This window comes from Streptopelia decaocto (genome assembly GCF_964273445.1).
Source record: "Streptopelia decaocto genome assembly, chromosome: 2".
Lineage (NCBI taxonomy): Eukaryota > Metazoa > Chordata > Aves > Columbiformes > Columbidae > Streptopelia > Streptopelia decaocto.
Genome location: NC_138655.1, coordinates 14,345,754 through 14,369,755, shown reverse-complemented (window position 1 = coordinate 14,369,755; position 24,002 = coordinate 14,345,754). Strand labels below are relative to the sequence as shown.

General features: G+C 42.4%; 1 protein-coding gene across 1 annotated transcript in view; it reads right to left on the bottom strand.

The window, feature by feature from the left end:
- Positions 1–24,002, bottom strand: part of SNTB1 (syntrophin beta 1) — a 115,815-nt gene that overhangs the window by 3,125 nt on the left and 88,688 nt on the right. Inside the window, exons 4-6 of the mRNA XM_082044381.1 lie at positions 10,419–10,558; positions 3,613–3,809; positions 955–1,145 (exon numbers count right to left, since the gene is read on the bottom strand). Coding sequence (XP_081900507.1) covers positions 955–1,145; positions 3,613–3,809; positions 10,419–10,558 — 528 coding nt within the window. The remainder of the gene's footprint in view (positions 1–954; positions 1,146–3,612; positions 3,810–10,418; positions 10,559–24,002) is intronic.

Below are 24,002 nucleotides of genomic sequence, written 5' to 3'. Positions count from 1 at the left end.
CCATCAGGGAGACTGAACGGGGACTTTGTTTTCCATAGTTATGGTTCAGATGACCTCACCACATGCTTACGAAGCATGACAGGCTTGTCAGTGCGGACAGCAGCTTCAGTGCTAGGTTCACCTCAAAATAAACCAGATTTTCCCCTTCCACCCGTCATGCATCAGCTTTACTGAGAGCTAGTAACAAATTCACTTCTGAAGCCTGACAATAAGCAGTTCACAGAATACATGTTATCAAAGGTGATGTGAAGAATTAAGCCCCACTGTGCTCAGGCACTGCTGAAAAAATTTGGCAGGAAAGACCATGTTTACATGCATAATTTATGGTATCTAAACTGCTCATAGGAATAAGCACCTTATTTGTAGGCATTGTGACAGCCGTCTTAAAGGCCTAAGCAGACAGTTTGCACTACATCTGTAGTCTTCAACTTATTTCAACAACTAGATGTTCAGAAATGTCTGAAACAGCTTGTCATCATAACATGAAGTCCCTATGTGTATGTTTGAATTAATAATATCTTAAGTTCTTCTACCCACAATCATTTAAAAAGTGAGACGGATATGTATAATAATTCTAAATTCTGGCTATGCAGCGAACAATTTGTTTTTAAATATAAGTTAACCTTTGTCCCTCTGTGTGGTTTTATCATTTTATCTCTCTTTTTAGCTTATCTTATTATAAAGCCAGATAGTCATGCTGTACTAGAAAGCACAGTGTCTAAATACTGGAACCTGGTACCGCCCAGCTGTGAATAGAATAGAATAGAATAGAATAGAATAGAATAGAATAGAATAGAATAGAATAGAATAGAAAAGAAAATGGAATATTTCAGTTGGAAAGGACCTACAATGGTCATCTAATTGAATTTCCCTTAGTCCTTCTCCACTCTCCACAGGATGAAGGACTCCTGAAGAGATGGTAACGTACATCGCCCTGCTAAATGCAGTACTTACAATTTCTCCATCCTTTCCTCCAAAGTCTAGATAAAGCATCCTTATCCCATCGTCTGAGGACATTTTCAGTTTTTCATAAGGATATTGTGCAATTGTCTTAGAGAAGGCACCATCTTGCGGTTCAGTTGTAAGAGAGAATCCATGTTCGTAATGGATGGTCAAACGACACTCCTGGCTTTTATACGTGCAAGCTGAAGAAGAAAAGATAATTTAGTCTGTAACGTTCTTAAAAGCAACAGATTCCATTTGTCTGCAGATATCTGCATTCACATTTTGTTTCAACAGTACCTTGTGGAAACCAACCTATCCTAAAACTGGGCAAATCATGCTCTTAACCGTAAACCTGCAGATTTGGAAAGACAACAGAAGTCACTCTGTTATGCAAGGTCCAGGCAAGGTTTCTTAGTTATGGTGTAAACACACAGACTAAAATTGTGCTTGGCAGTAAGAAAACTGATGTCAGTCCTTTCAGTTATTCACTGCGTTTTTCATGTTGCAGTGTACATCTACGTGCTGACACAAAAACGATCTACTGATGTTTAAGAAGGCTTAGGCCAAACCTTGACCAAATCACAGCTACTCTTCTTACATCTAACAAACATAGCCAAAATCAATAAACACGGCACGCAACGCACACCAAAATGAGAAGCTGTAAAGGGTTTCCCTAAAGTATTTTGACAAAGACAAAGATACTCTTGGGTCCTCATGAATATCACGGTAATTGAAAAAGGGCCCAGATAACTATATATAACAGCTACTGCAGCAGAAAGTCTGCATCTTCCCCTCAGCTCAGAAACATAGGCCATGATCCAAATTTTAAAAACTGAAAGTTTAGGTGTTCACATCCTGAATTCTCTTTTCCACCACTTTCCTGTGAACCATTCTGCCGAGAGGTTAACCCAGAAGCACCGCCATAAAGGAAGGAGCTGATGCCCTCCTTGTTTTGAAAAGCCAGGCATCCACATCCCTGGGCTGAGGAGATAGATAAACATGGTCTCCTGATGGTTCCCACTCAGCCCCCTGGTTGGTTTCCACTTCAGAGGTCTTCACAAGGCAGCCCAGGCTCCCTGTGAGGCCCAGGGCCTGGCAGCCTTCAGGCAGGTGTCCCCATGCTCAGCAGCATGTGGCTGTACCCAACAGCCTCACAAAATTGGAACTGCCCTTTGTCATGGAGGATATTCGTACTTTGGCCCTTGCTCTCACGTTTTTAGGCTAAAAGCAGAGATAATGTTCAGCTTTGACAGCCCTGTCAACTGGTAAGCCAGCAGGGGAAGGACTCCCAGATCCTGGGGGCTCTCAAGAGAGGGGTGCAGCCTCACAGGCCCAGATCCACCCCAGGCTAACAGCTCCCTGGCCGAATTGGGTGTCGCTTCAGAGCATCTGCAGCTGATTACTCTGATTGCAGCTGATTTTGCATGTTGTGCTGGTTTCACTGAAAATGAGACCATTTTCTTCATGCAGTTAGAAACCTTCCTTTTTCATAGCTAGCACAGTCATTATTTGGACTTAGTTTGAGAACAAGAGATAACACCCGGCACAGAGTCAATGTTTTTAATTGCTCTGGTCTGAGAGCCAAGGATGTTTTGGGTGCTCTGCCCACAGGTGTGAGGCATCGAGGAATGGGGGCATGGATGGGGCCTGACTGACACCCAGACTGATCAGTAAGAGTATTCCATCCCATTAGTGTCATGCTTCATATTTAAGGATAATCAGGATCTTCTGGTCTCTCTCACTCTTGAGCACTTTCTCTCTCACACACACACTCTTCTTCGTTTTTGTTGGAACCGAGGGAGTTTGGTTTAGGATTTTCATTATTTCGGCCTTTTGCCATTTTGCAGAGGCCTCTGAGCCTTTTTGCCTTTTTTTTCCTTTTTTTCTCTCTTTGCAATTGGCTGTTTGGGACCAGGTGGCTGCTTCCTGGGACTGGCTGCTTGGTGTGGTCGAGTTATTGAGTTGAGTATCTTTTATTTTGTGTTCTATTTCTATTTTATATATATCTTTACTAGTAGTGTATTAGTATTTGGTTATTTTATTAAACTGTGTTTATCTCAATCCAAGTTTCTCCCTTCCCTTTTGACTCTCTCCCCTATTTGGGGGAGTGAGGAGGGGGGTGAGTGAGTGGCTATCGTGGTTGTATTGCTAGCTTGGGTTAAACCACAACACAAGTATAGAAGTGCTGAAAATGACACCTTGATGTTCAGAGAGGGAAATGACTTGCTGTCAAAATGTAGCTTTGGACTGTTTTGTTTGTTTTGTTTTGTTTTGTTTTCACTCTTCTCAAGCATACAAAGCTGGGTGAATAAATGACCAATTTGCACTTGTGAATGTGCTGATCCTCCTCTGCCTCTTTCCTCTGTAGGAAAAACTCCCTGTGGGTTTCTGGACAAACCTCTGTTGATCACGCCTCCATGACATGCAGCCCTGCATGGCTGACTTGTGTCTGAAACAACACGCCAAAACAAGACCAGAAGGCAAACTAATAGTGACTGTGTAACACACAGGTACCACACCACCTGTGACTGGCTCAGAAACCTAGGGGATGATATTTTAAACACATAGAAGCCTAAATATGCACATTTTTTAAATTAATCACCTCTAGCAGAAGGAGCCCGAGCTACCCATGAGTGTCCCAAAATGTGGAGACACAGCGTTACTCACATGTGGTGATTTCCGTGATGAGCTCCGCAGAATTGTGGCAGCCCTGCACTATGTTCCTCGTCCACAGTGAGAGGTCTCGGCTGGTCTCCGTCCTGAACAGATGGGTTTCGATCCCTTGCCTTGTACCGGTACGGGTTGCGAAAGACAAATCCATCCCAGACTGCGGTGAGCCTTTTCCTGGGCCAGAATGGACCAGCCTGCGGGTGGATTTGAAAATGCATCAGTGGATTGCAATGCTGACACAACGCACTGTGCCAAATCCCTACCTGAGCACAGCTCTGCTCCGTATGTTCCTAAACACACAGAGTTGGGAGCACGCAAACTTGCATCTCTTCTGTATTTGCACCTAAAGTGACTCCTAGTGACACTCAGGAGAGTGAAGGTCCAAGGCAGTGAGTACAGAAGCAGCCATACAGGCCGGTGATGATGGGGACATCCCCAAAACTCCTAATGGATTGTAGAAAACATCCCTGTGCATGAGGAACTGACAGAAATCACTGACTGGTCTGTGATGACTGGATTGGGTCCACAGATACAAGTGCTCGCTCAGACGAGGCAGCTGAATCTGACTCTCACTGTCAGGCTGCAGTTATCATAAAGCTTAAACACCCACAGGCAAACGAAAACAAATGCAGGCAGATAAAGGAAGAAGTTCTGTAAAATACGCAGATGCCAGAGTACTGTTTTGTGCATATTTTTCCCATAAGGAACCTGTAAAATGCAAAATGCTGCACCTATTTGAAATCTGAAATTCTCTCCCTTTTTACTGCAATTATATGTTTGCCTGGCATCAACAGCTGACCTCCCGTGACTGGAAAAGCTCTTTTCATCTGGGCAAACACTAATCACAGGGAATATTTTTGAGTAAGAAAATCAACACCTCATAATATTTAGTTCTTCTTTAAGGCTGTCCTTTTGGTTTTGTTTGCTTTGTTTTTTTTCCTGCAGAAGTGTGGACACTGAATACAGAATTCACTCAGGTACATGGCACTGATTCAGCTGAAAAGAATCATCCAGAGGAGTTCATCAGTTTTTGACACCCAGGGAGGGTCACAAAATGAAACCAGAGAAATTCTTCAGAAAAGCTTATTTCTGTCTTGTGTCTCCTGTTTCCCTTTCTATGGGCAAACCATATACTTCATATGAGACTATAAAGTATGTAGCATGGTAGTAGAATACTTGTGCTGAAGGATAAAACATTCGATTATACTAATAATCTACTGAATGCTAATTCAGCCTCAAATTATTGTGTTGCATCTGGAAGAACAGTTGCCTGTTAGGTGGCACTGTAGAAGTATGCCACCAAACAGAGATGTTTTAATTGGAAAAAAGAAAGAAAGGCAGAAAGGGAAGAAAAAGCCCAACTTTAGCTTTTCAGTTATTGAAATACTAACCATAGGGCAAGGGTGTCAAACTCATTTTCACCAGGGGCCACATCAGCCTTGTGGTTGCCTTCAAAGGGCCGAATGCAATTTTGGGACTATATAAATTTAAATTTCTATATTTCCCAAATCTCCTAGCAGTCCGTGCTGACATTTGGGATGTATATTGTGCCAAATAGACGCACTCCTCTTTCACACCCCTCTAGACGGTTTGCAAGATTCATTCACGCTCAGGTTCCTTTGGATTTGGAGCATCAGCCTTGATTTGATGGTCCCAGGACGCAAGGGGCAGAGTATCCTGGGCAGAGCTGCCCTGCCCTGTGTCTGGGCAGGAAAGGTTTTTCCAGAGAGGCACCACCACCCTCCCTAAAAGCTTTTTGGCCTCCAGAAGGGCTGTGCTAATGCCCTGCTCATCTTTGATACTCGAGGCCTCCTAACTGCACCCTGGGCAGATTTTGCAGCTGAGGAATCAGTGGCAAACAAACAGGCCAAAAACTTTTATTCACTTTCATTTGTGAAATTTGTGAGGGGAAGCTGCATCTTGATCATTAAGGCAGGAGACCAGGAACTGAAATCCCGGTGATTCCTGCTGCTGCCTGTCCCCAGCGGGTCACCCAGGCACAGGCAGGGACATCGCTCTGACGCTGCCTTCTGCTACCAGGGGGCCTGCAGGAAAGCAGCCTGGAAAATCACATCAAGTTTGTAGTTAAAAATAGGACTATCCCATCTTCTCCTTGGGTCATCCCTTCTCTTTTAAACAGTGCTCATCAGCTGTGCTAAAAAACATTTTCTAATACTTGTGATACTGAATACATGACAGACAGATGATTCCAATGTTGTATTTCCCATCAAATCCACATCACTCTACATCTTCACGCTTTCTCAATAGCACCGGCATTTTAGGTTTTTCAGCATATGGACAGGATGAAGATGTATTTTACAAATTAAAGTATGTGGACACATCCAACATGAATATTGTTTCTTGCTTGCCTTATTATTCACATTATACCCTCATCATTGAAAACTGAGTTTCGCTATGTAAAAATCCTACTTAAAAACACAACTCCAGACCATGCTTTGGAAAATCATGCAGCTAAACATAAACTAGACAAATACACAGGGGAGCACTTGACAGTGTTTAAGTACCAGCTGTCAGCACTGATGTATTTGGGTACAAGTCAAAGGATTCCTAAGCTTTAATAAAGTTGCATTCACACAAACTATTTCATTTACATAAAATATGGTTTAACCTAAAGACCACAAAAACACCTTAAAAGGCAAAAGAATAGTCTTAGAAACTTCACAGAAGGCTTCCCCTCACCCCCACCTCCCGTCGCTCTGCCTGCAGCGGAGGGTGTGTGTGTGGTGCATGCTGCACTTCAGAGCCGAAAATGCCCCCTAGACCTCTGGTAATATTCACCCACAGTCCCTGAAGGTTACTGGGCTCTGTGGAGATTTCTGAGATGTCTGGAAGTTCTCAGGAGCCCGAGGATTCTTCCCTGGAGCAGCCAGAGCCGCAAGAGGGCAGGAGGAGGTCGGTCATGATCCAGGCAGTTTGCACAGCGCATGGAGAGCAGGTAGTGGCTGTGAAACACAACTCTTGGCATGCTCCAGGGAGACACTGCTGATCTTCTCTAATTTCTCCCTTGTCTCTTGGTGGTTTGGGGACCTTTTTGGTGTTACTCTTTGCAAACGTGATATCAAGCTGGGTACGGTCCAACGTGAAGTGCTGGTGCCATGTGAGACTCACTGGGACCTGCTTCTTATCTTAACGCTATGAAAAGAGTTTAAATTATTTGCTACAACAGCAAAATCTAACGATCCCTTCAAAAAGGACAGCAAAACCAGCACTGACATTCAAAGCAAATGTCCAGCTGTTCATTTGAGATTTATCTCAGAAGAGGCTGTGATACAAGTGCATCAACAGTCATGTGGCTCTGCCCAGTAGAAAGCCATGATCATCTGACCTTTCTTATGTTGAAGCTGCTCCTTACCCCTGAATTAACATTTGAAACCTGCTCTGGAATGGCTGTACTCTTTGGAACCCACACACAGGCCCTCATTCATCTGAGCTCCACATGGAGGGAGCCAAGACCACCCTTGCTGCCCCAGGAAGACGAGCAGAGAACATGCACATCACCTCATACACCTTTCCTGGGGTGCTCAGGGACCCCTGTGCTACCCACCTGTCCTTCTCTCCATTTGTTCAAATGCCTTCTCCAACTTTCCATGGCATTAACTATCAAACTGCTTTAATACTTTCTGGTTACAGAGCTCAGCGTCGCAAAAAAGCTACTTATCTGATCTTTAATCAGAGCCCAATATAGGCTGCCTTTTTTTTTTTTTTTCCCGCCTCATATCTGGCTACAATAAATAATGCATTTTGATTGCAAACATTAAAGATGTAATTACTTAAGCCCTATTCCCATGCTAGAGGGAGGCGCTATTATTCAGGCATAAGGAAACACTGAAACAGATTATGACAAAAAGGTCCTTGGAGTCAGGGCTACGAGCCAGCTGCCGTGCCTCCCAGTGCAGAGGTTTAAAAGGATAACTTACATCTCCTGATCTCAGTTTTATTTGAGCCATTACTTATATTCGGCACAAAGCTGGGAAAGACCGACTGGAAAATATGTTGAGGTGCTAATAGCATCTATAGGTTAAAGGCAAACTTATCAACAAACAGGGCATGTTGAATTCTGCTGTTAGAATACTATAAGAAGGTTGTAATCCTTCTACCACTTTCCAATTTTCTCTGCTCATTATGTCTTGGGTAGATTAAGCATGAGTCTGTACAGTATCTGGCACTGAGGTTTTCCAGTTTCAGCAGCTTTTCAAATATGCATTAGCTAAGCAAAAATGTTTTCCCAAGGACTCATAAAAATCTGAAAGATGGGAGCAGCCAAGATTACAACATGTGGTCTGCAAACTTTCCAGGTGAAAAGTTCTAAATTGCACTGATCGATGCACAGAGGGGATTAAAAAAAACCATCACGAGGAGGGTAATCACTGACTGAGCATGAACACAGCAGTCAATACCAACAGCAAACCCTGTGTAATTTTTTGGTATAACTGTACTCAGTGTGACAGATGATAAAAGCAGAATCCTGCAGGGTTTTCATCAAAAATAATCCAAAACAGTAGGTGTAATGATTTAGGGAATCTGTCAATTTATGTAATCTGCTCACCTTGGGGATTCATGTGTTTATACGTATTTATCAGATTGTGACTCCGTTCTGAATGTCAGGCTTGGTGTATCTGCTCTCTTTTTACCTGAGTGTTGAATTCACAGTGACACTAGTGAGAAATCACAGAGATGGGTCTGGCACGGTTCTCAGGAGGTCACCTGGCTCATCTCCCTTCCCAGGGCAGGGCTAATTGTGCTGACACACTCCTGAGTGCCACCTGTCCTTCAGAGTCCCCAGAGATGAGGATCAGACACCTTCCCTAGAGAGTCTAATCCAGTACCTCACCCACTCAGCAAGTTTTTCCCAGGACCCTCCCAGAACCTCCTCTGCCACAAATGCAGTCAACTATGTCCTGTTGTATCCAGCAGGGACCTGGAGAACATGCTCTCCTGTCCTCCTCATGTCCGATCTTCATACTTGAAAATTATTAACATGTTTTCCATGGACTTCTCTAGATTAAACAACTAAGGTTTATGGAGTATTCCTCTGCTGATAGTGTTTTCTAGGTCTTACATTTGCATTGCTTTCTTCTAGATCCTCCACAGTTAACTGGCATCTTTTTGGAAGTGCAATGACTCACATGAAGGTTATGTATCACCTGAGGCTTTACTAACACTCTGTAGTTAGGTATGATTACTACATCTGCCCAACATGCAATACTTGGCTCTAACCCAGGATGACTTTCTTTATTTTACCCTCTCAATAACATAACATGTAGATTCAAGCAATTTCACCACATTGCCCAGATGCTTCCTGGCAAGCCAGTCTGCTATCAAATCTAACTCCTGAGAAAAAGTATCAAAGCACCAATGTCCTTCAATATGAGGGCTTAGATTATTTTATCTGGAAAATCGGCGATCACTGATGATGGGGGCTGGTGATGCCCACCAAAGGGCTGTTTTAACACATGATAAGATGTGGGCCAGAAGGGTGGGATGTGCTGCAGGATTTCCAGTCCCTATAAGGTGGAGGACTTAGGTCCATGCACAATGACACCCCAAAGCTATGGGGAGGAGATGCACCAGCTCCTGCTGGGGAGCTCACTATCCACAAACTCTAAGGCTTAGTGACATACCAGGACCCAGCCTCCAGCTTCAACACCTTACCCAGTTTTTGTTGGGAATTTCACTCAGAATTGTGAATCTTCACTGCCACAACATGCAACGGGCTGCAAACTTGGGGCTCTTTCCTCATGTTATGGTAACACAGGGTAAGTCAGATGCCAGCTTCCCAGGAAGTCTGAAAGCTCCATCATGGGTAGGTAGATTGGGACAAAGCAACCACCAGTGTAATTCTCTGAGTGCAATTTTATTTTTTTTTACAATATAGTGATTTAGCAGCAAAATCTCAGTTCATTTGAGGAGACAACTAGGAGACCAAGCACAAAAATTAACTAATGAGAGTGCAGTAAAAGAGTCACTGCTTTTGGCCATGTGCTACCAGCCCTTCTGAATGAGAACTCATTGAAAATGGTATAATAGAGGCCTGTAGCAAGGCCAAAACAATGGAACAGCAGCTCTTTCTCAAGCCCTTTGACCACGCTGGCAGAGAAATGTGATTAAGATTCACATCAAGAAGCACAGAAGGTTCCTACTGTATAAAGACAACCATGGGAAAGCTCTCTCTGAATTAGTGTTGATAGTTACTTTCAAAATAATACAGATGGTTATTTCCAACGTAGATTCAAGAACATGTCTTCCAAGCTCACAATTTTAAGCTAGAAAAGCCAGTAATTTTTTCTGGAGCAGGGACACAAGCTGTGCTGAAATTAAGTATCTCCATGACATGTGCAAGCCCTCAACAGCCCCACACTGGTGGGGCAGAACTGCCACGCTAGCACATCCAACTCAGGGCAACTATTTTGTGTTTTACAGCCTGAAGGAGTGACTGGAAATCTGAGTGCTCCTGCCAAGCCCTCAGGTCTTCACACTGAGATAGAAATGCCAGGACATCAAGAGCTTGGCTTTTTTCAACACTCCTGCCTCTGGATCTGGGCCAAATCACCATGTCCATAACACTTCTGGTGCATTTCTGGCCATCTGCCTCCACCAGAACTTTAAATGGTGGAGAAGCGAGGAGTTGAGCTGAGCACAGCAGCCCATTGAAGAAGAACCTGCTTCTCAAACCACAACATTTCAAGCGTGATATACAGCTGTGCACCAGCTATACCTGTTCCTGTCTGACTCAACTGTTTCCACCGTTCTTTGAAGCGGTCATAATAAAAAAGCACAGGTACCTGGTGGCAAGCAGGGGGTAGGTGTGCAGAGGGCTGAACCAAGCTTCCTTCATCCGTGGCATGCTCTCATATATTAAGAGGTCTTTCTCTGTCAAGACCACTAACACTGGCTTCCAGTGCTTCTCGTTGTCTCCTGGCACCTGAAAAAAAGAGCAAAACCTCAGTGAAATGACAAGAGACAAAGCTACCTTTGTGCAAAGCCTGATGATATAAACACGTCGAGGCCTGGGTAAGATAATGAACAAAAAAGAGCTTTACTTTGTTGTTTTGACATCTTCCACCTGAATTCATACCCAGCAGGAATGGAGTAACATGCAAGGACATCTGCTGCTCTCATTAGCACTGCCATTTCCAGCCTGCCTTGCAGCCTTCCTGTACTACAGGCTACTCTGTAAGTGCCGTAGTGGAAGAACACGGAGACAGGGCTGGCTGTTGTTTAGCTGTGGTATGCATGAAAGCACCATAAACGTATATTTATAATGTGCACCATTCACGTGTACCTCACACATTAACCTGAGTGCTGGACTCTGCTGCTGCTGTTTCTATTTTCGTAAGCGAAAAAAGCTGTGACATCATTGCTATTAAAAAAGAATGTCAGGTAGTAAAAAATAGTAGTTTGGGAGCAGATGCTTTTTTCCTTAGCAGTTCATGGTTTATTGCTTCTGCTTCCTTCATACCATTCTTCCAGTTTTACAAGTGTCAATTTATAAAGAGATCCAACTTAAACATGGGGTTAATCTGAAGTATTAATTCAGTGATGGATCTGCATCTGCATTTCAAACTCAGAGACAAAGAAGACTGGGGCGTCAGAACCCAGATGTGGAATTATACTTTACAGGTTAGACATGTGGTAGTCCACATCACTACACAAATACCATTATAGGGACCAAGTACGGGTCCTGGTTTTTTACTTATTCTACTCTGGCAGCATGGAAGTGTCTTAAAATAGATGGAAATATGAAAGGGTCTTAGTTTCAAGCAAGAATGAAGCTCTTCCCTTTCACAGACAAATCTATTATTTTCCTTTTGGTGCACATAACAAAAAAGAAGCCCTGTTACTCAGTAACCCTCACAGCCATGCTTTTAAATCCAAATGTCTTGGCTGGATACTAAAAGGAATTAAACAAATTCTGATATTCACCAAAGAATCTGATTGTCTACATGATTCCTCCATTAAAACCTCCTCCAGCAAAGAGATGCAGTTGCCTATGCTGTTTTATGGCTGATGCCAGCCTGCTTGCTGTGGGCATGTGTCACTGGACACATCACTGGGTGGGGAAACATATAAAAGGGATCAATCAAAGGCTGGCCAGGGTGGGAGTGGCATGGCCAGGAATAGTGGTTCAGATCTTTACCTATGATGTTCCTCGAGTGATGGATTCAGATAGAGAACCGCACTTGAAACACTTATATTTTATATGAAGAGAGGGTCCCACAAGGATTCACAAGACAGTTGTAAGATAGCTTTGCAATAGAACACCAATGTCCAAAGCAGATCTTAAACCAAGATTTTTGGCTTGCATAATTTTTAAGAGGTATTTTTTTCCTCCTGAATTAAGCTTTTCCAATAATTATATTCCTGTTCACAGCATTACTTGTTCACTGGTTGCTCATATCTCTGTGTTAATCAACTTAAAATCATAAATATTTCATCCTTTCAATTTCTTCAGAAGTGTCAGTACTTATTTACAATTTTCTTGTAGTGACAGGTTCTTGAAATGCAACCTTTCATTTTCAAACAGGGCTGAATAGAGAAGATAATTAACAGATCTATTGATACACTCCAGAAAGAACAAAAATTAGAGAGTTCTCATAGCCCACGTGCCATGAAAATATTCTCATGAGCAAAAAGCATCATCACCTTCTTAATACCACAGTTATTAACTACAGTTAACACCCCAGTTCCTAGCGTGGGAATATAGAAATAAATGTTACAGTTAATATTAACATTTAATTTTTGAGCACCTCCCTGTGTTTTTTATCTAGAAAGATTTCAGTATGTACTTTTGAAGATTTCCAGAAGAGGAAGACAAATATGAAATCTGTCCTAGTATGAAAAAGCAGGATGTTCAGATTCATGATCTGGAGCAATAAGCAGGCAGAGTACTGCACTGTCACTTCTTCGTTTTCAGTTCTATGACCACAAGCAATCCAAAGACTATGTGAAGCTGCTCACAACTTTCCTGCAAAACCGTCCTGCCTGTGGAGCATTTTCAGTCACAAGTTTTGCTATTAGGTGGCTTGTCAGTCACCCGTGACTTCAGAAACTTTGGGAAACACTGTTCCCTGTAAAAGTACCACAAGAAAGGGAATATAACTCATTTTGCCAACGGGTCCCACAACTATTTGCTGGACAGCTGTAAACATCAGGAGTCATAATTTCCAGTGCTAATCTTGCTGCTACACCTGCACAGTGAAGCCCACGGCTTTGCCCCCGTCCTTCCCAGCAGCAGGGTGACTATGGGGAAGGTGTCTCTCAGTCATAAGTTATTGAAGACTTTTTCTCAAGAACAAGTGACCTTATACTATCTTCCTTGTAGGTTTTATCTGTGGGGTGTATCCTGGGGAGAGAGGGCTACAAAGATGATGAGCATCTTATGAGGAAATACTGAGAGAGCTGGGTCTGTTCAGCCTGGAGAAGATAAGGCTGAGAGGGGATCTTATCAATGGCCATAAATATCTCAAGGGTGAGTGTCAAGAGGATGGGACCAGACTCCTTTCAGTGGTGGCCAGCGATAGGATGAGGGACAACAGGGAGTTACAAACTGAAACATAGGAGCTTCCATCTGGATATGAGGAGAAACTTCTTTACCTTGAGGGTGTCAGAGCCCTGGGACAGGCTGCCCAGAGAGGCTGTGGAGTCTCCTTCTCTGGAGACATTCAAACCCGCCTGGACACCTTCCTGTGTGGTCTGCTCTGGTGAACCTGCTTTAGCAGGTGGGTTGGACTGGGTGATCTCAAGAGGTCCCTTCCAACCCCAACCATTCTGAGATTCTGTGATTTTGTGATGTTTGCCTGTGTCCTGTTAGGAAGACCTCCCCTCCCCACTAAGAAGGGCCATGAAACACGCACTTCTAATCACATTTTTTAGACCTTGCTGGGACCATAGCTGTCTCACTGGTAAAGAATTCTGGTGTAAGCAATACTGCTGCTATTTCAGACCTGAAGAAGGATTTGTGTGCCTGAAAGCTTGTCTGTTTGTTTTTTTTTTAACTGTAACAGCTGTTCCAATGAAAGATATTGCTTCTCCTTAAAAACCTTGAATTGCATTACTGTTCCCTGATTTGGTTGGGATTTGGATCAGGCTTTAACAGCCGATGCTGTGCTGTTCAACAGGCAGTTGGCACTTCTGGAAAGTATCAGAGAGAACACGCTGTCCTGTAAATGGTAATAGAAAATATACCATTAGCCTACAGGGCACATTCAGAACAAATCAGCATGGGAAATTAAACCACATCAAGCAAGTGTCATATCAAGCATAACAGCAAATTACAAAACAAAAGCAAAACACATGCTGCTTATGGACAGTTAAATGAAGGGTTTGCTCAAGTTTTAAAGGCTTTAAAATCTAACGCATCATAAAGATGACACAAAATACTTCCATAAGAGTAAATTTAAATAGCATTTGAGACATGTTTTAGAGGCACCATTTTAGATGATGGTTAGGGACAGCTTCTTAGCCAGAATTTCGCAGAATTCAAAGTCCATCTATGTTGTAGACAGATGAAATCACCATCCACGCTAAAACACTTTTCAAACTTAACTGTTTTTCAAAGTAAAAAATGTTAGATCAAATCTAGATGAACTAGAGAAAATAAAAATCAGTACTCCTCAATGTTTCACCACAACAAAATGAACCAGCAAATTTTTTGCTGGTCTTCTGGGCACTGTTCAGGTAACTCTAAGCAACAGGTACCAGTGTTCCCTCTCCATGCTCTGCTCATCTCAGCTGAGGTCACTGCATGTATTCCCTGGTGAAATTCCAATTCAAGTCAATGAAAAGCTGTAAATATTTACACCAGAAGCAAACTTTTTTTATTTCTTTCCTAGACACATTATGCCTCTATATCAAAGTCTTCAAGTACAAACCTGAAAAGGGAGAACATATTCTAACAAATAACAAAAAACCCCAAGTGCAGTGAAGCATCCTTTTTGCTACTCACAAACCTCTTTGCTCTTCATATACTCATCCCATGAAGCATAAACCCTATGTTTTCCCAGATACACCTCTCTGGTTTACCTTGCCAAATTCAGAAAGTATTTCAGGTATGGCAGGGATAAAAATGAATTATTTTGTGTATAACAACAGGATGAATGGGTTTAGGATGACGCCAGAGGAGATCTGTGTTTTCATCTTGCTTGGCCACAGGCTTCCTCTGCAAAGTCAGTCTAAAGGCTCTGTGTTTCCTTATGGACACCGCAGTCTCTGCTGGGGTGGGAAGCGCTGTTGTAACGTAAATGTGAAAGCCAAAAAAAAAAAGTGCACAAGAACAGCTCCTGTATTTCAGCAGCTATATGGAGACTTGTCCGTCAGCCTTTGGCTAACACAAGAGCTAAAGTGCTGCCATGCAGAAAGCAGATGGCTCAGGCAGTGTTAGGACACACCAGACCCCACTGCACTGAGGATGCACCTGAGCTCTGGCTGCAGAGGTGGGACAGCATCGCTCCTGCTTCACTTTAGGGCCAGATCTGTGGTCTGAAGGATTGCCTCTGCAAATAATGACATAGCAAGCTCGGCACCTACTCGTACAACTATTCCTGCTGGTTTACTGGCAACTGCTCATGTGCTTAAGGCCACTGCTTGCCATGTATCTTTAAAAAGTAACTCCTCTGATATGTAGCAAATACTATTTCAAAGAGGAGCCAGCTTGTTTTTCCTGCAGGCGATAGGGACCCCTGTCCCCTTTAATGGGTATCACAGCTTTCAAATCTTCAATAGTTTTCACATATAATTAATTGCCGTAAGGACAATGGGCATCTCAGTGGAGATAAATCCTTTAACAAATGGTTTGGCCATTTGCTCTTTCATCTGACAGGTCTCCTTTTCATAAGGTTTTTCTTTGAATTTCAGTTATTCACCTACTTCAGGCTGCCAGGAATGGATGAAAGAATACTTTTAATCTATGAGGCTTACAGATAATTAAATTAGAGGCCTCTGTCTACTTTGGAAAGCTGTTTCATATTTTCATTAACTCAAAAGGAACATTTCAATTACATTCCCTATTTAGTAAACAAATTATAAATTGCCAGCAGACTCCACTGCAGCAAGTATCCAAAATGTGGCCTGTCAGAGAACTGCTGTGAAGGTAGCAAGTTTACACTTGCAGTAAGTGGTTTAAGCCCCTTTTCCATCACTCCCTCCCAAATCTCTGAGCTGCACTGTCCCCTCACACAGAGCACAGGAGGAGCAACAGAGAAAAGAATTCTCTGAAAACTTTTTCTTGCTCTTTTCCTTTCTCCCTCACTTAAAATCTCTCCATGCTGACAAGAAACAGCTTCCACACAGGCTGGGATACGTGCAATACTGAAATCCTGTGTTCAGTTTTGGTCCCCTCATTACAAGAAAGACGTTGAGGTGCTGGAAAGAGTTCAGAGAAGGACAATGAAGCTGGTGAGGGGCCTGGAGCACAAATCTGATGTGGAGCAGCTGAGGGAACTGGGGCTGTTCAGCCTGGAGAAAAGGAGGCTGAGGGGAGACCTTATCGCTGTCTACAACTACCTGAAAGGAGGTTGTAGCATGGAAGGGGTTGGTCTCTTCTCCCAAGTAACAAGCGATAGGATGAGAGGAAATGGCCTCAAGTTGCACCAGGGAAGGTTTAGATTGGATATTTGGAAAAATTTCTTCACAGAAAGGGTTGTCAGGCATTGGAACAGGCTGCCCAGGGAAGTGGTTGAGTCACCATCCCTGGAGGGGTTTAAAAGATGTGTAGACAATGTTCTTAGGGACACAGTTTATTGCCAGGGTTAATGGTTGGACTTGATGACCTTGAGGGTCTCTTCCAACCAAAATGATTCTATGATTCTATGTTCTGCTATGTATTTCTTGTCATTTCATTGTCTTTTAATGAAGGGCTAAATCCATGTTCAGAATAAATTTGATTCATTTACAGAAATCTACTTGTCAGTTCCTGAAAATAACAGCTGGGACTGAAAAGGATTTTTGCAAGACAAACAGCAGCGATGCAGAAATAAATCACACAAACCCCAGTGTATGCACCATCGCTGGTATTTCTGTGAGCTCCTTTGACGGAAGGCAATTTGCAAGGCAGGAGTGGGTCTAAGTGACAGCTGTAGGCACGGGACATCAACACCTCCCACGCCACACACGGCTCAGATGTGTTTTGCTGCTAAACTCTGTAGTTTTAAACAGGAAATAATGTGCACATCCTTTAAAAAAAAAAAAAAAAAGGCTAATGAAAATGTGTCTGGTATTGTTGTTCTCTCTCCTTGACCTCAGTGGTGGCTCAGAAGTGGCTTGTGCCATTATCAGATCTGGATTACAGTCAGTACACACATAAAACCCCCCCAAAAGGCACAATATTTCCTACATTGAGTAGCGAGTGAGCGATGCGCACATTTGGCCATGGGGCCCCTGCTGTGGGAGCAGCCAGAGCCACACAGGGAAGGTGTGAACCACAGCAGGGACCACGCTGATCTGATCCTTGCGCAAAGCAGAGCCCAGGGATACACCCACAGCTACAGCTACGTCACTGCTGAGTATGGACAGGAGGACACCCCTCCTCAGGATAGGTCTATTCAACTCTCAACTCCTCCTAAATATCCTTTAAAATAACATGACTCAAAACAACTTTGGTCAGAAGTAACACAGTTGACCACGTCAGCACGGCAATACACTCAAGCCAATGTCCTGACTCTCTGGACTAATAGGATTTTCAAACAGCTCTGGCTCATATCCAAATACCTCCAAATGGCAAGAGAAGCAACTCAGTCATCTGTACTCACCCACACAAGTACGGTGTCTGATTTGAGATCTTTCCTACAGCCAAAGAAGAATGCCCGATCCCAGTTTTGTAGTGGAGGTTTGCTCCAGAGCTTAGTGAAGTCAGTCAAAGTTTTTCTAATAACTCTTTAGGTTTTGGACTAGGGCCTTGGGAAACGATGCTGGAGGGCTGCATGTCTCTCATGCTACAGAGAAAATGTAGCCAAACTCTTCTCGGAAGTACACAGTGAGATGATGGGATTCAATATTCACAAGCTGAAACAAGGGAAATTCTGATTTGATATTCAGAGAAACTTTTTCAGTTTGTCATGGTGGTCAAACACTGGAACAGACTGTGAAATGTTCACCCATCAAGATACTCACAACATGACTGGGCAAGGCCCTAAGCAAGCTGGTCTAGTTGGCTCTGCTTAGAGCAGGTGGGTTGAGCAACAAGAACTCCCAACCTATATTATTCCACGAGTTCATAAAACAACAGAAAAAACGATGAAGAAGCCCAGATTTGGATCAGAAAGCCACCATTTAGGTTGCCCCAGAGGTAAAGTTAGTTGTGCAATTATTCCATACACATACCGTTTTTCATGCATATGTGTTGCATGAATGTTGCATCAATATGAGCACAGTAGTTATATAAAATGGTTATCACAGCTTAAGGGTTTGCAGGATGATTTGTAGATACCTTGTACCTTAAATCATTTAGAGCTGTATAAAAAGTGTATGCTTGATCCTTCTGATTTGGTAGAGCTTAACACTCCGGATTTCCTCTGCAGTAGATTGTGCGAAAAAGATAAGGAATGTAAGGGAGTGGAAAATCCATCATAACATAAACTTCATTCACTGTACAACATACCTTAAGTAAAAAGATATGTCACAACCGCATGAGAAAAGTTTAACAACCTCGTGTGTTCTCTTTATTCTTCTGATCCATGGATCCACAGAAATCAGTTAACTAAATACACAGAAATGCAAATCCAGGGGACTCAAAAAGGAAAAAATGGTAATTCATCTATTTTCGAAACCTCTGCCATGAGCCACGGTCGTTTTGCTGTTCATGAAGTTGGTATTTGAAGGTCTGTCACTAAGAGCTCTTTTGCAGTGAAAGAGGAGACTCTTAACTTTCTGATAATGTCAGGAATCTTTCCAGGGAAGAGCAAACCAGCAGAGAGCACAGGAGATGGTAAATGCCCCACACCATTTGTTAAAGATACCAATTGCTTTTCATCCTGGAGAAGGTGAAAGGAACTCTACTGTGTTTTAAGAAGTATTCTGATGCTTTTTGAATAAAACACGTTTTCTTCTATAGCAGCTTCTTCAGACCATGAAAGCACTGTCTGAAATTAAGTACTGGTAATTTATGATACCCAGGCTTTGCATACAGCAAAGGTTCGCTCCTGAAAAGACAATAGTGTTAAGCTAAATGATTTTTGTAGAAAAACATGCACTTTGCTACCTCTCTCTCTCTCTCTCCTTTTTTTTCTTTTTAATTGCTTCTCAGAAATTGCCAAGGGAGAGCAGGGAAGGGAAGAGGACGTTTGATTGCTCAAGGGCTGTGGCAAGGAAGACCTGCCCAACCTGTAAGTCACAAGGACAGAGACAGAAGGCAAGTCAGACAGGGGGAAGGTCAGGACAGCCCAGCTGCCACCGGCCACTGAGGCTGATCAAGAGATAGTGGACAGGCCAGCTCCAGTTCAACTGACCTTCAAAGCCAGTTTGACTGGGAACAAACCTGTGATGGAAGAGGTCACATTTTAAGTATTGCTGATAAAAGAGGCACAAGGGAAGGAGGGAAAAAAAGGAAGGAAAGGCCATTAATGTCAGGCTTTTCTAATCAGTTATGCTGATCGAACAAATGAATGGAAAGCCTGAAGGGCAAAGGTGAGCACAAAGCTGCTATATAAAAGCAAAAACCTGTGCAAAATTGGAGGTAACCCCAGCAATCCCTCTCTTCCAGCACGCTCACAACACACATTCAGGATAAAAGTGAAGATGTTATCAGCAGACATTTTCTTGCCTCTTGCATGTTCATGTATTCTGAGTATGCATGGCTTATCTATGGGATGTCTGGGCTCTTCAGACTGCAAGTGAGGGTGGCTGTAAACTTGCTTTCTGAAACACATCTCATCAACATATCACAGAAAGGTTGGTGATAACAACTGCATGAAGTTTAAAAAATATTTAAATAAAAATCATGGAATTAAAATGTGGGATGAACTGTACTTCCAAGACACTGCTCAGTTCTGGCAGAGACGAGCAGCTGCGCTGTCTCCAAGATAAACACTGGATCTCAAAGCACAATAATCCCTGTACTGTGGGAAAAAACACTGAACTTCCCTTTAAAATGGAGCAGTCCCCTTTCTCCAGCATGCCCAGCTTGCCCTAGGAAACATTAAGAAGGACCACAGCATGGTCTTGTATCTTCATCTTCAGTTCATGAAGCCATTTTGCACATCAGGGTCAGAAGAAAAGGAGTCATACCTGTGAATGGTTTTGAGTTAGAGGCAAGAAAAGACACAGGAAGATTTGGAAGCTTTAACACATCTCCTGTGCAACAGTTCAGGAATGGATGCTGCTACTTAGTAGTGGGAAAAAACAGTTTCCCCCAGGTATGCTCCAGGATAGTAGGAACAATCATTATTCTCTGCTGTGCCCTGCAGGTTGCTACATGCCGGAGTTTTGCTGTGAGCAGAGTTTTCTGTTCAAGCCAAGGTGAAGCATTTTATGAGGGAGTTCATCATCATCAGTGGAGTATAATGCTAATCGTACAGGAGCAGAATCAATGTAAAGACGCCATAGTTTCAACTCACTGTCTCCAAAGAGTCTATAATTTACAATTGAATCTGACTTCAGCTGATGAAGTGGATACCAGATTAGGATAAATGTGTAATAATACCCATTACTTCAAAAGATACATACATTTAATCTTTCAATTCAGTAAAAGTGCATTGATTTCTGATCATCAGCTCAAGAACACTTGTCAACAGCACCCAGTCAAACGTGAATGCTGGAGGTGGAGTTCTGATCTGAAAGCAGCTTGCAGTTTTTAATGATGGCTCAAACATGTAAAATGCCATTTGAAATTATTACGGTGTCTGTTTGGTGAAGGACAGATAATCATTGATGTCTACATTAAAACTATAGTAACTGAAATCTGTCCCAGAAGATGCCCTGTGCCTTTGTCACACTGTCTTTCTGAATATTCAGCCTCAGAAATGATGGCCCATCATGACGGGGACCTTTTCAAGATTGACAGATTTTACTACTTTACTCAAGCGTCATTATAAATCACAAGTGCTGGAAGAAAACATAGTAGGGGAGCAATACCGAGAGAACAAGATGGTACTTTGTCATTGTTATGATGTTGTCTCAAGGACAGTCCAGAATACTGTGTCATTTCAGTCCATTGTGTCATTGATCAATATTCAGTAATACTGATGGACTGCAATGCAACTAATGACCTCAAGCAAATGAGTGAATTCACTACATGCCTGGCACAAAAATACATTATCTTCAAAAAAGACTCTACTGGAATTTTGAACATGCTGAGAAATATTTGGAATCCTTATTGAAAAGTCAAAAATTCAAGTAGCATCCTTAATAATTCTGCTTAATTTTGAAAAAATGCAAAGCAGACACAGGTTTCTGAAAAGTTTGGTGAAAATTTGTCACAATTTGGAATCCAAACCTAATTATTTAGATGCCTAAGTAAATATGTATCACCAAAAAAAATCCTATATTTGTCTTTTTCATTATTTATTTACCTGGTTGGGCCCCTCAGTTCCAGAAGGACAGGGAACTGCTGGAGAGAGTCCAGCGCAGGGCAACAAAGACGATTAAGAGAGTGGAGCATCTCCCTTTTGAGGAAAGGCTGAGGGAGCTGGGGCTCTTTAGCTTGGAGAAGAGGAGACCGAGGGGTGACCTCATTAATGTTTACAGATATATAAAGGGTGAGTGTCACGAGGATGGAGCCAGGCTCTTCTCGGTGACAACCAATGATAGGGCAAGGGGCAATGGGTACAAGAGGTTCCACTTAAATATGAGAAGAAACTTCTTCTCAATGAGGGTGACAGACACTAGAACAGGCTGCCCAGGGGGGTTGTGGAGTCTCCTTCTCTGGAGACATTCAAAACCCACCTAGACACGTTCCAGTGTAGCCTCATCTAGGTGTTCCTGCTCCGGTGGGGGAATTGGACTGGATGATCTTTTGAAGTCCCTTCAAATCCCTAATGTTCTGTGATTCTGTGATTCACAGAGCCACTCAATATTTTGAGACCATACTTTTTTTTTTAAATGGACAGAAACAGAAAGTCTGTATCTCCGCCAGCACAATGACAGACCTCCACGAGCTACCTAAGACCTCAAGGAATATACCTGCTTTCTTGCTGTGGGAACAAAAGGAACTTAAACATGTAATTTTCATTAGAATTTGTTTATCAAATTCAACATTTTCTGATGCGCAGGATAATTTATTTTTTTCCCCAGAAACCCAGCTGAGCTCCAAGAGACCTCTGCCCATGAAACAGATTTCCAGTATGCTACAACTTGGCAACTAGTATGGAAAGCTGGAAGACCATCCAGTAGGTCTTCATGGTAGATCTCAGTATTGGTGGATCCCAGGTTGGCAGTAATGGTAGGAAATGAACAGTTGTTCCATTTGATAGTCAATTCAGTTTCTTCCAGTTCTTAAAAAAGTTGAATTTTAACATCTTTGCCCTTTCGGAGAGCTTTGATTTGGGATTTGTTAGCTTGTTAGGTAAAGAAGACAAACAGGATCTCATCAAGAACTGCCACCTGCCACACTAAAAAGTTGACTTTTGACTTCCAAGAAGGCTTAAGCCAGTCAGTGGTTCAGAAATGTGGATACTTAGATTAATAGAAAGAGGGCTGAAGATGACTGAAAGATAACTCATTCAGCCTCTGTCTGCTCAGGAAAGGACAGACTTTGCTCCCAAGATTTGCCAACCTGTTCTGTAAAACCTTCCCTGACAGAAATCCCCAGTTGCTCTATCATAGCTCTTGGGCAGTTTCACCAATAGGAAATCGTTGCCCATACTGGAGCATGTGCCACTGTGGTCCTGCGAATACTGTGAGGTCAGGTGTCATTACCTGCTTGGGAGACTAATAGAAAACCTGAATTTTGGGTTTTAGCTAAATGTCTTTTTAAGATGGTCATTACTCTAACTCTACCAAAGTAACTTCAGGAGAGTGATGATCACAGAGGAAAAGAGTAAGTGGGAAGATCACAGGAGAGAAAGCTAAGAGCTGGAGGGTAACTGCAGCTTGTCATGGGTCCTGTGGTTGCTGGATAGCTGTCACCACCACCTATCTGGTACATGGAGAAACACACACACCCCTGACATTGCAAAAAAACTGACAAGGCAGCTTTAATAGGAAAGCAGTATTACCATCTTTAGCCAGCGGAAACTCCCTTGAGAATGTCAGTTGGGGCTTGAAAATCAGTCTGAGGTTTGCTTGGCATTTAATATACATTTTTAATTCTTGCTGATCCAACAAGCCTTTTTGCTTTGTTGACATTCCATAGTTTCAAGCTTTTCTCTGTGGCTAGGAACCAACAATAAAAATGAGAGCTCAGCTTTCATAAAACTTCTTTATTTCAGAAGACAGTAGCAGAAGAAACATCCCTAAAGTACAAGTATTCAAGCTATGTGGTTTGGATCTATGATCAGGATGTGAGCTGCCACTTCTTCACAGGAATCACCTTCCCAGACTTGATACTGCTTATTTTACAAGATCTGATGAGATCACAGGCCAGGGGTTTATGGCAACAACTCTTTTAATTAATCCACTACCTATGACAAAAATGTAGCAAATATTGAAGGGCATGTGTTAATAGAAACTATGAATATTCAACAGACCCATATGAGGAAGATAAACATAAAGAACCTTCTACTTGGCAGTTATCTGTGCTGAGCTTTAAATTATCCACACAGGACAAATGGATTTAGTGCTGTGCGATGCTATTTCATCTAGATTACTAAAAGACACACAATTAGGGCCATCAATCTACAGACCCAAATCCTACAAATATCAGCAAATTACATGCTGTAAGCTATTCAATTTTGAAAGCTAATGTTCTTTATCTTGTTCTAGTTCTCATCATTTGGTATTTTTGCAATAGCCACAGCATTTAACTACTCATAGGACAATTCAAATGAGAACTGAACATTGCTGTAGAATAAAAACTTGTGAGGACTGAAGTTAATTTCCAAAACTAGTACAAACAGAATGCATGCTACAGGTTACCTCCCTGGGGCCAGGATGGGAAACTAAGGTTTCAGATTTAAAAATTATCCTTGAAATACATAATTTAATAAAATAAAGAATTGCCTGGTAATGGCACTAGACTTTTATACCTCTTAACAAACACATCACATATCCAAAGATAAATTATTTTTAGCACGAGAGACATACGATCTCATGAACCAACTGATTTCATCAATGGAAGACTCTTTCCTGCTGTGGGCGAATAAATCACCCCACCCAGCAAGCACCAGCCATTTACAGTAAGAACTGGCTAAGGGTAATAAGAACATCACAGAGCTGCTATTACTTCTGCAGCTACAAGCAAGTGAAAACCCCAAGAGGACAAACACGTATGAATGTTA